The 13,100-nt window shown below is 37.1% G+C and overlaps 1 protein-coding gene across 2 annotated transcripts in view; it reads left to right on the top strand.

Annotated features, from left to right (window-relative positions):
• HTT (huntingtin) overlaps positions 1-13,100 on the top strand; it is a 78,466-nt gene that overhangs the window by 34,587 nt on the left and 30,779 nt on the right. For both annotated transcript variants that reach the window (XM_038134686.1, XM_038134687.1), the window contains 14 exons: positions 449-575; positions 1,253-1,380; positions 2,054-2,164; positions 2,708-2,785; positions 3,244-3,467; positions 3,979-4,057; positions 4,191-4,352; positions 5,256-5,311; positions 6,116-6,264; positions 6,938-7,074; positions 9,066-9,182; positions 10,560-10,682; positions 11,212-11,450; positions 12,773-12,915. In XM_038134686.1, coding sequence (XP_037990614.1) covers positions 449-575; positions 1,253-1,380; positions 2,054-2,164; positions 2,708-2,785; positions 3,244-3,467; positions 3,979-4,057; positions 4,191-4,352; positions 5,256-5,311; positions 6,116-6,264; positions 6,938-7,074; positions 9,066-9,182; positions 10,560-10,682; positions 11,212-11,450; positions 12,773-12,915 — 1,873 coding nt within the window. The remainder of the gene's footprint in view (positions 1-448; positions 576-1,252; positions 1,381-2,053; positions 2,165-2,707; positions 2,786-3,243; positions 3,468-3,978; positions 4,058-4,190; positions 4,353-5,255; positions 5,312-6,115; positions 6,265-6,937; positions 7,075-9,065; positions 9,183-10,559; positions 10,683-11,211; positions 11,451-12,772; positions 12,916-13,100) is intronic.

Here is a 13,100-nt window from a genome sequence, read left to right on the forward strand (position 1 = left end):
ACTTCTGAAACAGCTTATATGAGGTACTTCCAGGTTTGGGGGTTTTTGAGATTTTTTTGAGGTATATGCATTTAGAGACTGATTTAGAAACTGTAAGACAGTATTGTTAAGATCAGTAATATCTTCATATTTTAAAAATGTTTGAATATAATTTTGACACTCCTTTATCTGGAATCAAAAGGAAGTGTAGTCATTGAGCTCTTTTTTCATCCCATTGGTTTATGCTGAAGCTGAAAATTTAACTCATTGGCCTATTCTGAAGTTGAAAACAAAGTGGAGAATATATTAAACTATTTCCTTTTCACACAGGAAATTCATGTCTTGAACCTGAAACATTTCAATTTAACTGATAGTCAAATGGAGGAGAGTTTAAACAAAACTGTATTTTTGTAGAAGTAAAAAAACCTAATTGTGCTTACGAAACTAATAAAGGTTCTTTTAATTCTAGGCAGCATTGCCTTCTCTCACAAACCCACCCTCTCTTAGTCCGATTCGGAGAAAAGGGAAGGAGAGGGAGTCTGTGGAACAGGCATCTGTGCCAATGAGCCCTAAGAAGAGTGGTGAAGCAAGTCCAGGTAGGCACATCACTTCTGTTAACTCTTCCATCTACCTGCCCCACACCATGTGGTTGTGGCAGAGAGAGAAGAAATAAAACTGAGTAACTTCTCTGGAATTTTAGTTCAAGAGACTGGCAGGATACTGCATTGGTGGAAAGGCAGCTGTGGGTGGGGGCTTCTTTACTGTTTTGGTTTTTATTAGCTGTAAGCTGAAACTTAACTGTACTTTTCAGAACCGAAGCACTGCTGAATCCTTTTCCTCACTTTTTGTGGATCTACTCAACTATTGACTAAAATAATTTTTCACACATATGTTACTTAAAAGAAATTTGAAAGTTGCTTCCCAGCTTTTTGGCAGGAGTGACTTAGATTGCTTTTGGAAATGAGATTATGAATCTTGAAATCTTTTCTTTCATTAGTAATGAATGAAGGAAACTTTTTAATTCTGTTTTGTAAATTGTACATGCACTTCAGTATTAAGCCCTCTGGGTTAATTTCTCTCACCACAGCAGGCTGGATCGTTGGAATGCTGTTCATTTTCCAGTTGTGCATAGTTTGTGTCTGCAGTTTGGAATATACATGTGGATTGAAAAAAACATGTTGTTTAATAATGCAGATGTAGTAAATTTTATTGTGTACATGTCATGAGCAGCCTAGAAAAGGCATATTGTGCTAATCTGTGATGCTCTTTTAAGCTTCTAGGCAAACTGATCCTACAGGACCTGTTCCAACAAGTAAATCATCTTCAGTAGGAAGCTTTTATCATCTTCCATCATACCTGAAGTTATATGATGTCTTGAAAGCAACCCATGCTAATTATAAGGTACTGCATGATATTGTTTGATTGGACTGCAGTGGGGTTGGATAATCGCTTTGTTTCTTTCAAACAGGCTGTCTCTGTCAGCTCACTTGTTTACCCGTGTAAACAGTTTATGCACACAAAAAAAGAATTTCAAGAAAGATCACAACTACCACCAATAAAAACAAAAACTGGCCAAACAACAACCCATGATAGGCACTGTCACCCTGTTGTTTCTCTGCTGTCATTATTGCTGGTACCAAATGACTCTTTGCTGGCTTGGCAATCCCAAATAAATCCCCATGTCTGTTCTCTCTGCACTTTATTCCAGGATGGGGAAGCTTTTTCCTCATTAGTTCAGGTGACAGAAGATGCATTCCTTAGAGAAGTGGTCATCTGACATATACACTTCAAGGACTGTGTTCTTATTACACCTGCTGTGTTTATCAGAAATGCATCATCCAGCTCCATTGCTTGTCAATGCCCTAGGGCTTCCTCAAGCAAGAAGATCCCTTTCTTTTTTCTTAGTCAGAATGGAGTCCTGCCTTTCCAGCAAGGCATAAGGCAGTCTAAGCTGTCAGTGAAATTTTATACAAAAGATCATTTTGTGTCAATACCCACTTCTTCCAGTAATTTGTATCTCCTTGTCAAGTAAGTGTCAAGGAAAAAAATGTGGCTTTTTTTTTTCTGGGAACAGGTTACTTTGGATCTCCAGAACACAAATGAGAAGTTTGGATGTTTCTTACGCTCTGCCTTAGATGTTCTCTCTCAAATCTTGGAACTTGCTACTCTTCAGGACATTGGAAAGGTATAAGACTTGTTTGTTTTTATCTTTGGTAGTTAACTTGTCCAGTATCTGTGGTCCTTACTGGGAGAAAGCATGTATCACTGATTTCAAAATTGCTACTCTTCCAAGGGGCAGTAGTCCTAGAAATGTTGTGCTTCCACAAAGTTGAATAATATGCTAAAGCAGATTCTCCAGGTTAAATTGCTGCTGTTGAAAACTGGAGTAATTTTTTCTTTTTAAATTTCACGTGGGCGTTTTTCTTTCCAGCCAAATGGTTTGCCTTCAGTCATTCCCTGTATTCATGTCTAAATATACAAAATGTCAGAAGGCCTATTGCCCTCCTTCTTCTCCTGTGTCTTGCTATTTTTTCTCCTTAACTGTGGTGTTAGACATTGTAGTATTTTAAGATTAGGAGGAGAATGTTGAATTCTTATTTCTTTCTGTAGTTCCTTGATTTCCCTTAAATTAATGTACTTTTACTTAGTACAAAAACCTGTGCAATTGTAACGTTTTATATAATGAAAAAACCAGAAATTTAATGCACTTGTTTTTCTGATATTCTAGTGTGTAGAAGAAATTTTGGGATATCTAAAATCATGTTTCAACAGAGAGCCAACAATGGCAACAGTGTGTGTACAGCAGGTAAGGAGTTATTTTTTTAGGTGTTGTGTAAGTGTTAATCCTGATGTCCTTTGGCTGTCAATTGGATGCTAAGAATGGCCATGCTTTTAAGGGAAGTATGTAGAAACATTAGCCCAGGTGGAGCAAACAGAGCATATTTTCTTTAATTTTCACTACTTGTTCTGTAATTTGATATTAGTTTCCTCTTGAACTGCTTCCAATTCACAAAATTATTTTAGCTGATGTTCAGAGAACAACCTTGTTTGCTACCTTACCCAAAGTGTTCTTAAGCCCGTTAACTGCATCAAACAAACCCTAGAAAGCAAAGAACTGACTGCCTTAGTGATGGATCTTTGCAGATCTTCCACTTAAATATTTAGGTTTAAGTCCTCAAAGGTTAATTACAGTGAGAGACAAGTCAAGAGTTTCTTTCCTGAAATGTTAACTTTTCTACTTTTCCTTCCAATTTTCTTCTCTAGTTATTGAAAACATTGTTTGGGACAAATCTGGCTTCTCAGTACGATGGCTTGTCTTCAAACCCCAGCAAAGCACAAGGCAAAGCTCAGCGCTTGGGTTCCTCCAATGTGAGGCCCGGTCTCTACCACTATTGCTTCATGGCACCCTACACACACTTCACACAGGCCCTCGCTGATGCCAGCCTGAGGAACATGGTTCAGGCTGAGCAGGAGCACGATGCTTCAGGGTAACTTCCTTCCCTTGCATCCTAGTGTTAACTTGAACTGGAGGCTGTTCTTAGTGTTTTTCATAAATGTGAGTGTCGTTGGGGCGCTGTGTAACTTGAAATACAGACTTCAACAGAATAACTTGTCTTGGTGAGTGCATCCTGAATGCAGTTACCACTAACGTGTTTTCCAAAGCAAAGTTAAGTCATTAAAATGGTTATCACTGAAGTTTTTTAAAAGCATAATAATGTTAAATTATTGTATTCAAAGGTATATTATTAATTTATAAATACAGCAAATAGTCAATGTGTTAAAGCAAAGGCAGAAGGATAACTAAGCAAAGACCAGAAAATCTTTCTCTGATCAAAGTGTATTGTAGGTTGTCTCTGCTCTTTGTTTTTACTAAAATTCTTGAAGCAGTCAAGTAGATAAAGAGAAGTTGGCATTGGCATAGTAAAATGCATTTAAGGACAGTATATTTCTTGTATTTTTTTAATGTGTGTGGGGTTTTTTGTATTTTTTTTGTAACAGGTGGTTTGATGTGCTGCAGAAAGTTTCTACACAGCTGAAAACTAGCATTTCCAGTGCAGCAAAACATCGGGCTGATAAGGTACTTGTATCTGTGTTCTCCTGAAAGAGCTGTACCTTAGATTTAAAACATTTCTCCTCCTTTCAAAACTAATTTGGCTTTGAATCAGAGATGTGTTCAGATGTTAGATTACTTTAAAATCTCTCTATTACAGAATGCTATTCACAATCACATTCGTTTATTTGAACCCCTTGTCATAAAAGCATTGAAACAATACACAACAACAACGTCGGTACAGCTGCAGAGACAAGTTCTAGACTTGCTTGCTCAACTGGTTCAGCTGCGAGTTAACTACTGTCTTCTGGATTCAGATCAGGTTGGTACCTCACCACATTTGCAAATTGTCATACAGATCTCACCAGCAGACTCAATTAACATCTGCAGCAAAAATATTTCCGGCAGTCCATTCATTGTACTAAAAGTGAAGACTTACAGGAGGGTGAGACTCAATTTCCCAGCCCTCAGCTACAAATAGCTTCAGACTTCTGGAGGTTTTTTTGCATGTAAATGACTTTTTGAGTTCTGCAACATCTATTTAAGAGCTGCTCATGAGATGGACTTCAGGAATAAAATGATGTGGAGAATACAGTCGGTTTTATTTATTAAAACTTCATTTACACATGGAAATACGTTCTTCCATACTGAGAGTATGGACTTCCTTATGACTGATAATGAATATCATGGTTGACAAATATTGTTTGATGTTAATGGCAGTGAGGGGAGCTAGTGGCAAATACAGTAGTCTATGTAGTTGTCCATACAAGCAGTGAATTTGTAACATAAAATTTAAGTGGTTTACTTAGAAGTGTTTTATTTACTACAGTTATTTTCAGGTTTATAAATGAATGTGACTTGCAATACTTAAGTTTTCTGTAAGTTCATAAAGAGATAATTCTTCTAAATGCATGAATGCTTTGGATTTTATCTTGGTTTAGATTTTTGGCCGATTCTTAACTTCTTGACTGTAATACCTCAAATATTGTATTTCATGAGTGAAAGATGAAGTTATACTTAAAAATATACAGACTACAGGTTAAATGTGGCATAAGTTCATGCAAGCTGTGATAAGCTTCGACAGATTTCTCCATCTTCTGTAACTTCAGAGGGAACATTTCATAATGTAGTGCAAATGATTTTCAGTGCCTGTCAATAACTGTCAAAATGGTTTCAAATGGAAATTAATGTCTCTGTTCTGATGCACACTTTATTCTTTCTTTAGGTGTTTATTGGATTTGTGCTAAAGCAGTTTGAATACATTGAAGTAGGACAGTTCAGGTATGAAATTGGCAAAGAGCCTTTGAACAATGAGGGTTTGCAACTGTCTTCTTCTGAAAGATAGATTGGTGATGTGTTACAAGTAGGGATTAGATTTGCTGGTTATTCTGCCTTATGAGAAAAGGCAGTTCTCTTCTGGGCAATGTGCTCATTTGTTCTCTGGCTCCAATGGTAATTCTTCCAGATATCTTAGGTTTCATGTGACTGAAAAAGTCAGGAAGTAAAATGGAAAATAATAATGATAATAATCTACAACTGTGTTGTTTTGTTTCTCCATTTTGGTATTGTAAACCCATTCCTTTGGGCCCTCCTGCCAAAGCTGTGCTTCCAGAAATCAGCATTTCACTACTAGATGCAATTGCTTAAGGGAGAGCTACTTTTTCCTATTGTGGATTCAGAGTGAATCCATATGTACTCTGGTCCCCTGGTACACATTGTATACGACCTAATAGGTCATAAGCAAGGCAGTGAAATTTTTCCTGTCAGTTATTTCTGGTTTTTTTCTCACAGCTGAGTTTTAATGAAGAGAGAAGTTGTTCTTTTGCTCTGTGGATCTTCTACAGAAATAATCTAATGTGCATTAGACAGTATGTTATAGTATTAGTAACTGTAATAGTCAAAGATTTAAAGAAATCTCTGAGGGAAAAAAACATTTTATAGAATAGGGCACAAAAATTACAGAAGTTCTGTATGAAACCAGAACAACATATTCTTCAAAAAAACCTTGACTGTAAAAAGGTAGGTTTTACTGAACAAAGCTGTGCAGTTCAGGTTTGACACTTGAATTTCTTGTTTTGTTTTCAGGGAGTCTGAAGCAATTATTCCTAATATCTTCTTTTTCCTGGTGTTGCTGTCTTACGAGCGATATCATTCCAAACAAATAATTGGAATTCCCAAGATCATTCAGCTGTGTGATGGTATCATGGCCAGTGGGAGGAAAGCTGTTACACATGGTAATTATAAAAAAAAAAAAAAAAAAAAAAGCTGTTAAAAAAAAAGGAAAGAAAGAAAAAAGGCATCAACACTTATTAGTAATAATGTAATAGTTCAGCCACAATCCAGTGTTGACTACTAAGCTATAGAAAACTGTTATCATACTGAGTGTTCCAGAAGACACTAACTTTTAAGGCATGAAATTCTTTTTACTTAATTCCTTCAGGAAATCTATTATATCATACTAACACTGCTGCCCTACATTGTGCATTGTTCATAATTGCAACAAAGCTTTTATTTGGAACTTTATTCAGTGATAAGTTCATAACTTAGCAGTACGTGCAAGGCTTTGATTTTAATTTTTTGTCCACTTCTCTTTCCTTCTACTTTTGGCCTTTAAGTACAGGCATCTCTCTCATACTTTCCACTGATTCTGCAGAGAAATACTTTATAAAAATATATTTTTTTTAGTACTGTGAGAATGGGCAAATGTGTCCATAATTTAAATTTTCTACAAGAAGTAAAAAAATATCCATCACTATGCATGATAAATATGGGGTTTGTGGGTTTTTAGGTATGGGTAAAACCTTTCATGAACTAGAACCCAGTTTACTTTTAGTAACTGAGCTAGTTCAAGAAATGACTGTTCAGGAGTAATTTGTCTCATACTAAAACAAATACATCTCATTTCAGCAATACCAGCTCTGCAACCCATTGTTCATGATCTCTTTGTGTTAAGAGGAACAAATAAAGCTGATGCTGGAAAAGAGCTGGAAACTCAGAAGGAGGTTGTAGTGTCAATGCTGCTGAGACTTATCCAGTACCATCAGGTAGGAGAGGAGCATGAGGGGTCCCTCTTTGTGGTCTGTGGAAGGGTGACATTGCTGTGACTGCTAAACGTGCTTCAGGCAATATTAATGATTTTCTGTACAAAACTGGAAGAGGTGGACTCTGTGTGGTATCTTTCCTTACAGAGAATAGAGTATGCAAAGATTTTTTAAGGGTATGGGAAAGGTTCTGCACTACAAATTAGTATTTCAGGTCAAGTAACATATCTGTAGAATTTCCTAGTCAAGCCTAGAAAACAAAAAAGTAAAAAGCTCCAGTTAGGATCATGATCTTGGCTGTGTTGCAGACAGAATAAACAGAAGGTTGGTGGAAGAGAAGAAGCTTAAAAGAATGGGAGTAAAATGGAGAAGGAGACAAGTTTAAAATTAGGAAAGATGCTGCATGGAGATGATTTAGGTGCTGCTGTACTATAACAATATCTTGAATAACATTTACTTGAACAAGGTAATGACACTGGTAATTAGGTATTTGTTATGACTTACTACTTTGACCCAGACTTGGAAAACATGTTTCTGCTTTGTAGGAGTGTAACAATGACTTTTGTCAATACACTTTGTTTTAAAGAAAAACATAAAAGTAATTTTGAGAGAAGTGTCATGATCAATATGGGATCTTACTGCTTATTCAGGTGCTTAACAAACCTAATGTGCCTTTCTTTCCTAATGTGAAAATGCAGTAGTTCTAGTGTATGCTAATGTAAGCACTGTATTTTCTGAAAAAAGTCAGTACATCTTGTCAAAATAATTTGTTAGAACTGCGTGTTCAGATTGGGGTAATTTTGTGTATCCACATTTTCTTTTGAATTTGTAGTTTTATAATCATAAAATGACTAATCTAACTGTATGAAATGACACTCTGTAGACACATGATGTGAAATAGTGAATAACTTTGTTACATAAGGTACTGCAATTGCTGGCAGATCCCCTTCTGACACACTTCACCTATTAAAGACCACCCATGCACTGCTCTTCCCACACCATCCCATTTGTAGTTCTTATTCCACCCTGTTCTGATGTGCAATATGTGTAAACCAACCCTGGGCTGTTCTGTTGTTCCCTGGCTGTGGCTGGCATGGTCTGCAGTGGTTTCCCTGGACATTTGAGAGGTTCCCAGAGATGCAACCTTCAACTTTTTTTCTGTTACAAATGGAGCTGCCACCCACAAAGCTCCAGAGTTAAGTTTTTCAGCCTGGAATTGCTCCTATCTGCTCTCCTGAGAAAATCTTTTGGGAAGAAAGTCACCTGGGAATCTCCCTAATGTGAACTGCCTGAATTTGCTTTACAAGAGCTCTAACTTGTTTCCTGTAACAGACTGTTTTGTCCCCCTTCCCAGTCCATATATTAACATTCTTGCTTGCTGTGTCTCTTGTCTGCCTGTCCTTCAATGTGTGGTCTATATAACTCCCAAATCTATAGCACATCCAGCTACCAGAAGTGCTCCTTGCTTGGTGTGCTCCATTATGTTGTCTCTTAAAACTTTTATATGAAAATGACATATCTCAGGTAGATGAGCCCCATAAAAAGGTCTGTTTTGTTTCCTTGACCAAATTTAAATTTTATTTGAGCCATAGTCTAGACAGTATACATGTGGAAAATTGCTCTCTTTCTTCCTCCCCTTTTTGTTGAATAAGTAGTGTGGTATTTAGATTTATAATTCTTTTTCCAGTTGTTTGAGTAGTCTTTTGACAAATACCAATTAAAAAAGTACAAAGCAAATTTTTTTTCTAGTTTATAAAAATAACTGGAAAATTCTTTAAAAACCACCACCAAAACCTCGTTACTAAGAACAGGCTTTTAACCTGAAAATGGAGTTTTAAAAATGTGCAATTTTTGTCATGTGGGTTTTTTTTTTCCCCTTTTGTCTTTTTGGTAGGTGATTGAAATGGATATTCTTTCCTACTATGATATATATTACTGGAATGTTTTCTGTTAGCATGGGTATTTACTTCCTTTTTTTTTTTACTTTTTCTCAGGTGCTAGAAATGTTCATCTTGGTATTGCAACAGTGTCATAAAGAAAACGAAGACAAATGGAAGAGATTGTCTCGGCAAATAGCTGACATCATTCTCCCAATGCTTGCAAAACAACAGGTGGTTATATGACTGTTTTAATTCTATAAACACCTTAAATAATTGCTGTAATGTATGTATCAATTGTGCCTTTGAGTACTTGATTTCTCCTTTTTTATATGAAGACAAATTTTATTAAAATTGTGGTTGCCATATACGGAAAAAACAACTGCTGCAGGGTAAACTTAAGTCTTTGAAGTGATGAAGTTCATATTTAAATGCATGAAGTATATGCAGTATGATGAAGACCTTCTTCAGAGTAAGGGCATTCTGTTTCTCTTAGATACATGATAATATCAGAACACTTACTAGAGGGTGTGAAGATGGTCCCATGTTCATAGAATGTCAGATTTTTTTTTTTTCGTGGCTACAGTGGGTCTAATTGCAGACCAGGTTACTCAAAGCCCCGTCCAACCTGGCCTTGAGCACTTCCAGGAATGGGACAGCCATCCCTTCTCTGGGCAGCCTGTTCCAGTGCCCCACCACCTTCACAGTAAAGAATTTCTTCCTGATATAAATCACCCTCTTTCAGTGTAAAGCCACTCCCCCTTGTCCTATCACTAGCTGCCTGTGCAAAAAGTCCCTTTCCAGTTCTCTTGTAGCCCCTTTAGGTACTGGAAGAGCCTTCTCCAGGCTGAACAGCCCCAGCTCTCCCAGCTTGTCTCCATAGCAGAGGTGCTCTAGCCCCAGATACTCTTTGCTCTGTGGTGGCAGTTCCCCAATCCTGGGAGGAGATCTCATGGTCGGGGAGAGTGGGCAGGATCAGACAACAGTTTTAGAGCAGAGCTAAAATGCTAACAAAGTGAAATTGTTGTTGTTTTGTGTGACTGCACGTGATCATCTTCCAAATTATTTAAGCAGGATGGGGTCATCTAGATTTATAGTCCAGTCCTTTGCTTTTTGCTGTTGATTACTTTATAATTTATCTAGAAATCTGTTCAAGTAAGCTGTCCTACCACTGTAGCTGTTCACTTTTCTGATGATCCAGTTTCTTCTCTCCTAGCTACATGCCTAAGTTTAATTGTGACCAGCATTGCAGTCTATAAATAAACCTGGTAGGATGTGCAGTGAGGAGAAAAGTCTCAAAATTTTATGACAAATCAGTCTTCTGGTCTCATTCTCTGAATAAGGCCTATTTCTCCAAATGAAATATATGTGGTATGCACACTGGATTTCATATGACAGATTTTTGTCCATGTTTTTAAAACTCATGTCTAGGAAGGCCTGCAATGAAACTTATCTTCCATAGCTTTTGGTTGCTCTGAATATTGCACTGTAAAGAACAGCTTTATTACAGGTTGTCACAGAAATGTTTAAAACACAGAGTGTAAATTTTGTGTTGAAATTACCTTTAGTGGACAGTTAGAAATTAGTTTTGTGGGTTTTTTTCTTTCACAGATGCATATAGACTCTCATGATGCTTTGGGAGTATTGAACACTTTGTTTGAAATTTTGGCCCCTTCATCCCTTCGCCCTGTGGACATGCTTTTAAGGAGTATGTTTGTTACTCCTAAAACAATGGTAAGCTACTGTTTTCAGAGAAGAGAGAATCTGGTATCCTTCATGCAAAACAAAAGAGAATGTGTTTCTCTTTAATAATTTGCTAAGTGATGTTCAAGTACCAGCAGCAGAATTTGGGAACAAAATGGCTAGAACTAATGTGATTTAGCAGCTGGAAGCACTTGATACAGGAGTATCTGCTTATGAATTATTTTCCTTCATTTTGTATGTTGAGGATCAGGAATGTAAAGGAAGGTACTGTTACAATAAAATAGAATGCAATTTAATAGGTAATTTACATTTTTCTTATACAAGTATTAGTAATGCTTTTATAGCTGAGAGATTTACCAGTGAATATGAGCTTGACAGTTACCACCGGAATAGCATTTTGCAAGATCTGAACTTAAAATTTATTTCTGGTTTGCTCCATTCTGAAAAGGGTCTGTTTTTTTTTACAAGTTAATGAAAATACTAATTTTTAATGCCTTTCTGTGTCACGTCATTCAACTTCAAAACTATTCAATCTTCTGTATTTCTGTGTTTGTGTTAGGCATCAGTGAGCACTGTCCAGCTGTGGATTTCTGGAATTTTAGCTATCCTTAGAGTTCTGATTTCACAGTCAACAGAAGACATCGTTCTATCCCGTATACAAGAGCTTTCCTTCTCACCGTATTTGATTTCATGTCAAGCCATCAACAGACTGAGATGTGGAGAAAATAACATGTCCACACCAGAGGATCGCACCGAGGTCAAACAGGTGAAATACCCACCTGAAGAGACATTTTCCAGGTACACTGTCTTTTGAGTAACCTGGGGAAAGGTAAAGAGTTCTGAGAAATCACAAGTACATTGGGCAACATTTAATGCATATAAAACTTCTGTGTAAATGGAATCAAGTCTGTTAATATATTGACATGGGACAAGTGTGTGTGGAGGAAGGAATATTGAGATGGACAGAGATGGAGAAGTTGAGCAGATTTTAGTAGAACTTAGAATTGTTTTGGTACCTCTTCTCAAGCCAAGTGAAGGACCTAATAGAGCTGATAAAATGAGTGAATCCTGGATTTAGGAAAATCAAGTCCAGAAACTTCACTGCTTTCCTTCCTTTCTGTGAGAGGACTGAATGATGAAACATCCCTTTAAGTGGAAGCCCAGGTTCTGTATTAGAAACTTGGCAGCAGTGGGATTCAAATCTATTGAGTTAGTTCTGCTCTTTCTTTCTTTTTTTTTTAAGACCCAGCTTTGTTTAGTTGGCTTCTCATGTTGATGTCCTTGGACAGTGACAAACTTCAGGCAAAAGAAGCGTGGAGAGATGGCAGCAGTGTTATGTTGACATAATGTTTGTCATTAAGGCATTATGTCTTAATGTGGTGGAAAGCATTAGAAATAGCTGTTTGTTTAAGAAAATAATAACATTTTACTCAAGTAGGGAACTTCAGATAGGAATAGAATGCTGTTTCAAGTCATTCAGCTCACTCTGAGGGCTGTGGGTTGAGGGAAGAGAGTCTTCTGGACACCCATACTGTGACCTTATGTCCAACAGCAGTGATGTAAGTAATGGAGTCATGGTTATGGCCAGGAGCAAGGATGGCTTTCCTCAAATGCCCTCTTTTGGTGCTTCTTCTGACTCCACACATTGTCCCAGCTGGAGGTTTGATAATGAGCCTGTGTAGTAGTGTGTGGATAGATGAGGTGAAGTAAACAGGTGAATTACTGTGCCTTGCTGAATAACCCCTGCTCAGCTGAGCTGTGGTAATTGTCACAGATTGTTTTTAATTTGATTTAGCTCAATTGCTTTTAACAAATCACTATAAAGACACCTCAGCATTCTGAATATTTGCTTTGTAAGTGAGGGCCAATGCTACTGTGACTATAGCTGATGAGAGATAATCTGGATTTAATATGTAATTATTGTCGTGCTTGTGATCATATAGCATCCTGTTTGTTTTAGGTTAACCTGTTCTCTGTAGCATTTCTTTTAGTATGTTATTTAGGATGGATGGACAGGAACTTCATATTTTATTTTTCAAACCAAAGTCATATAGGCTAACCTCATCTTTTTCTGAAAGACTGATAATTTTCCTATTGATTGTATATGTGTTTCTTTCAAGATTCTTGCTACAACTGGTAGGCATTCTACTGGAAGATATTGTCACCAAGCAATTGAAAGTGGACATGAATGAGCAGCAACATACTTTCTACTGTCAGGAGCTGGGCACGCTGCTTATGTGCTTAATACATATCTTCAAATCAGGTAATACTTGAAATGTTGCCCAGGTCATAGCATGCAGTGCTAGGGTGGTTTTTAAGTTCCAAGACAACTCATAAATGCATTGAATTACTGAGAAGGAATATCTAAGTGCTGAAGGTGTTATATCTTACTCCACATAGATAACTTACCAAACATGGTGCTTATGCATGTAGGGCACATTTTGCACA

This window comes from Motacilla alba, chromosome 4 (assembly GCF_015832195.1).
Source record: "Motacilla alba alba isolate MOTALB_02 chromosome 4, Motacilla_alba_V1.0_pri, whole genome shotgun sequence".
NCBI classification, from domain to species: domain Eukaryota; kingdom Metazoa; phylum Chordata; class Aves; order Passeriformes; family Motacillidae; genus Motacilla; species Motacilla alba.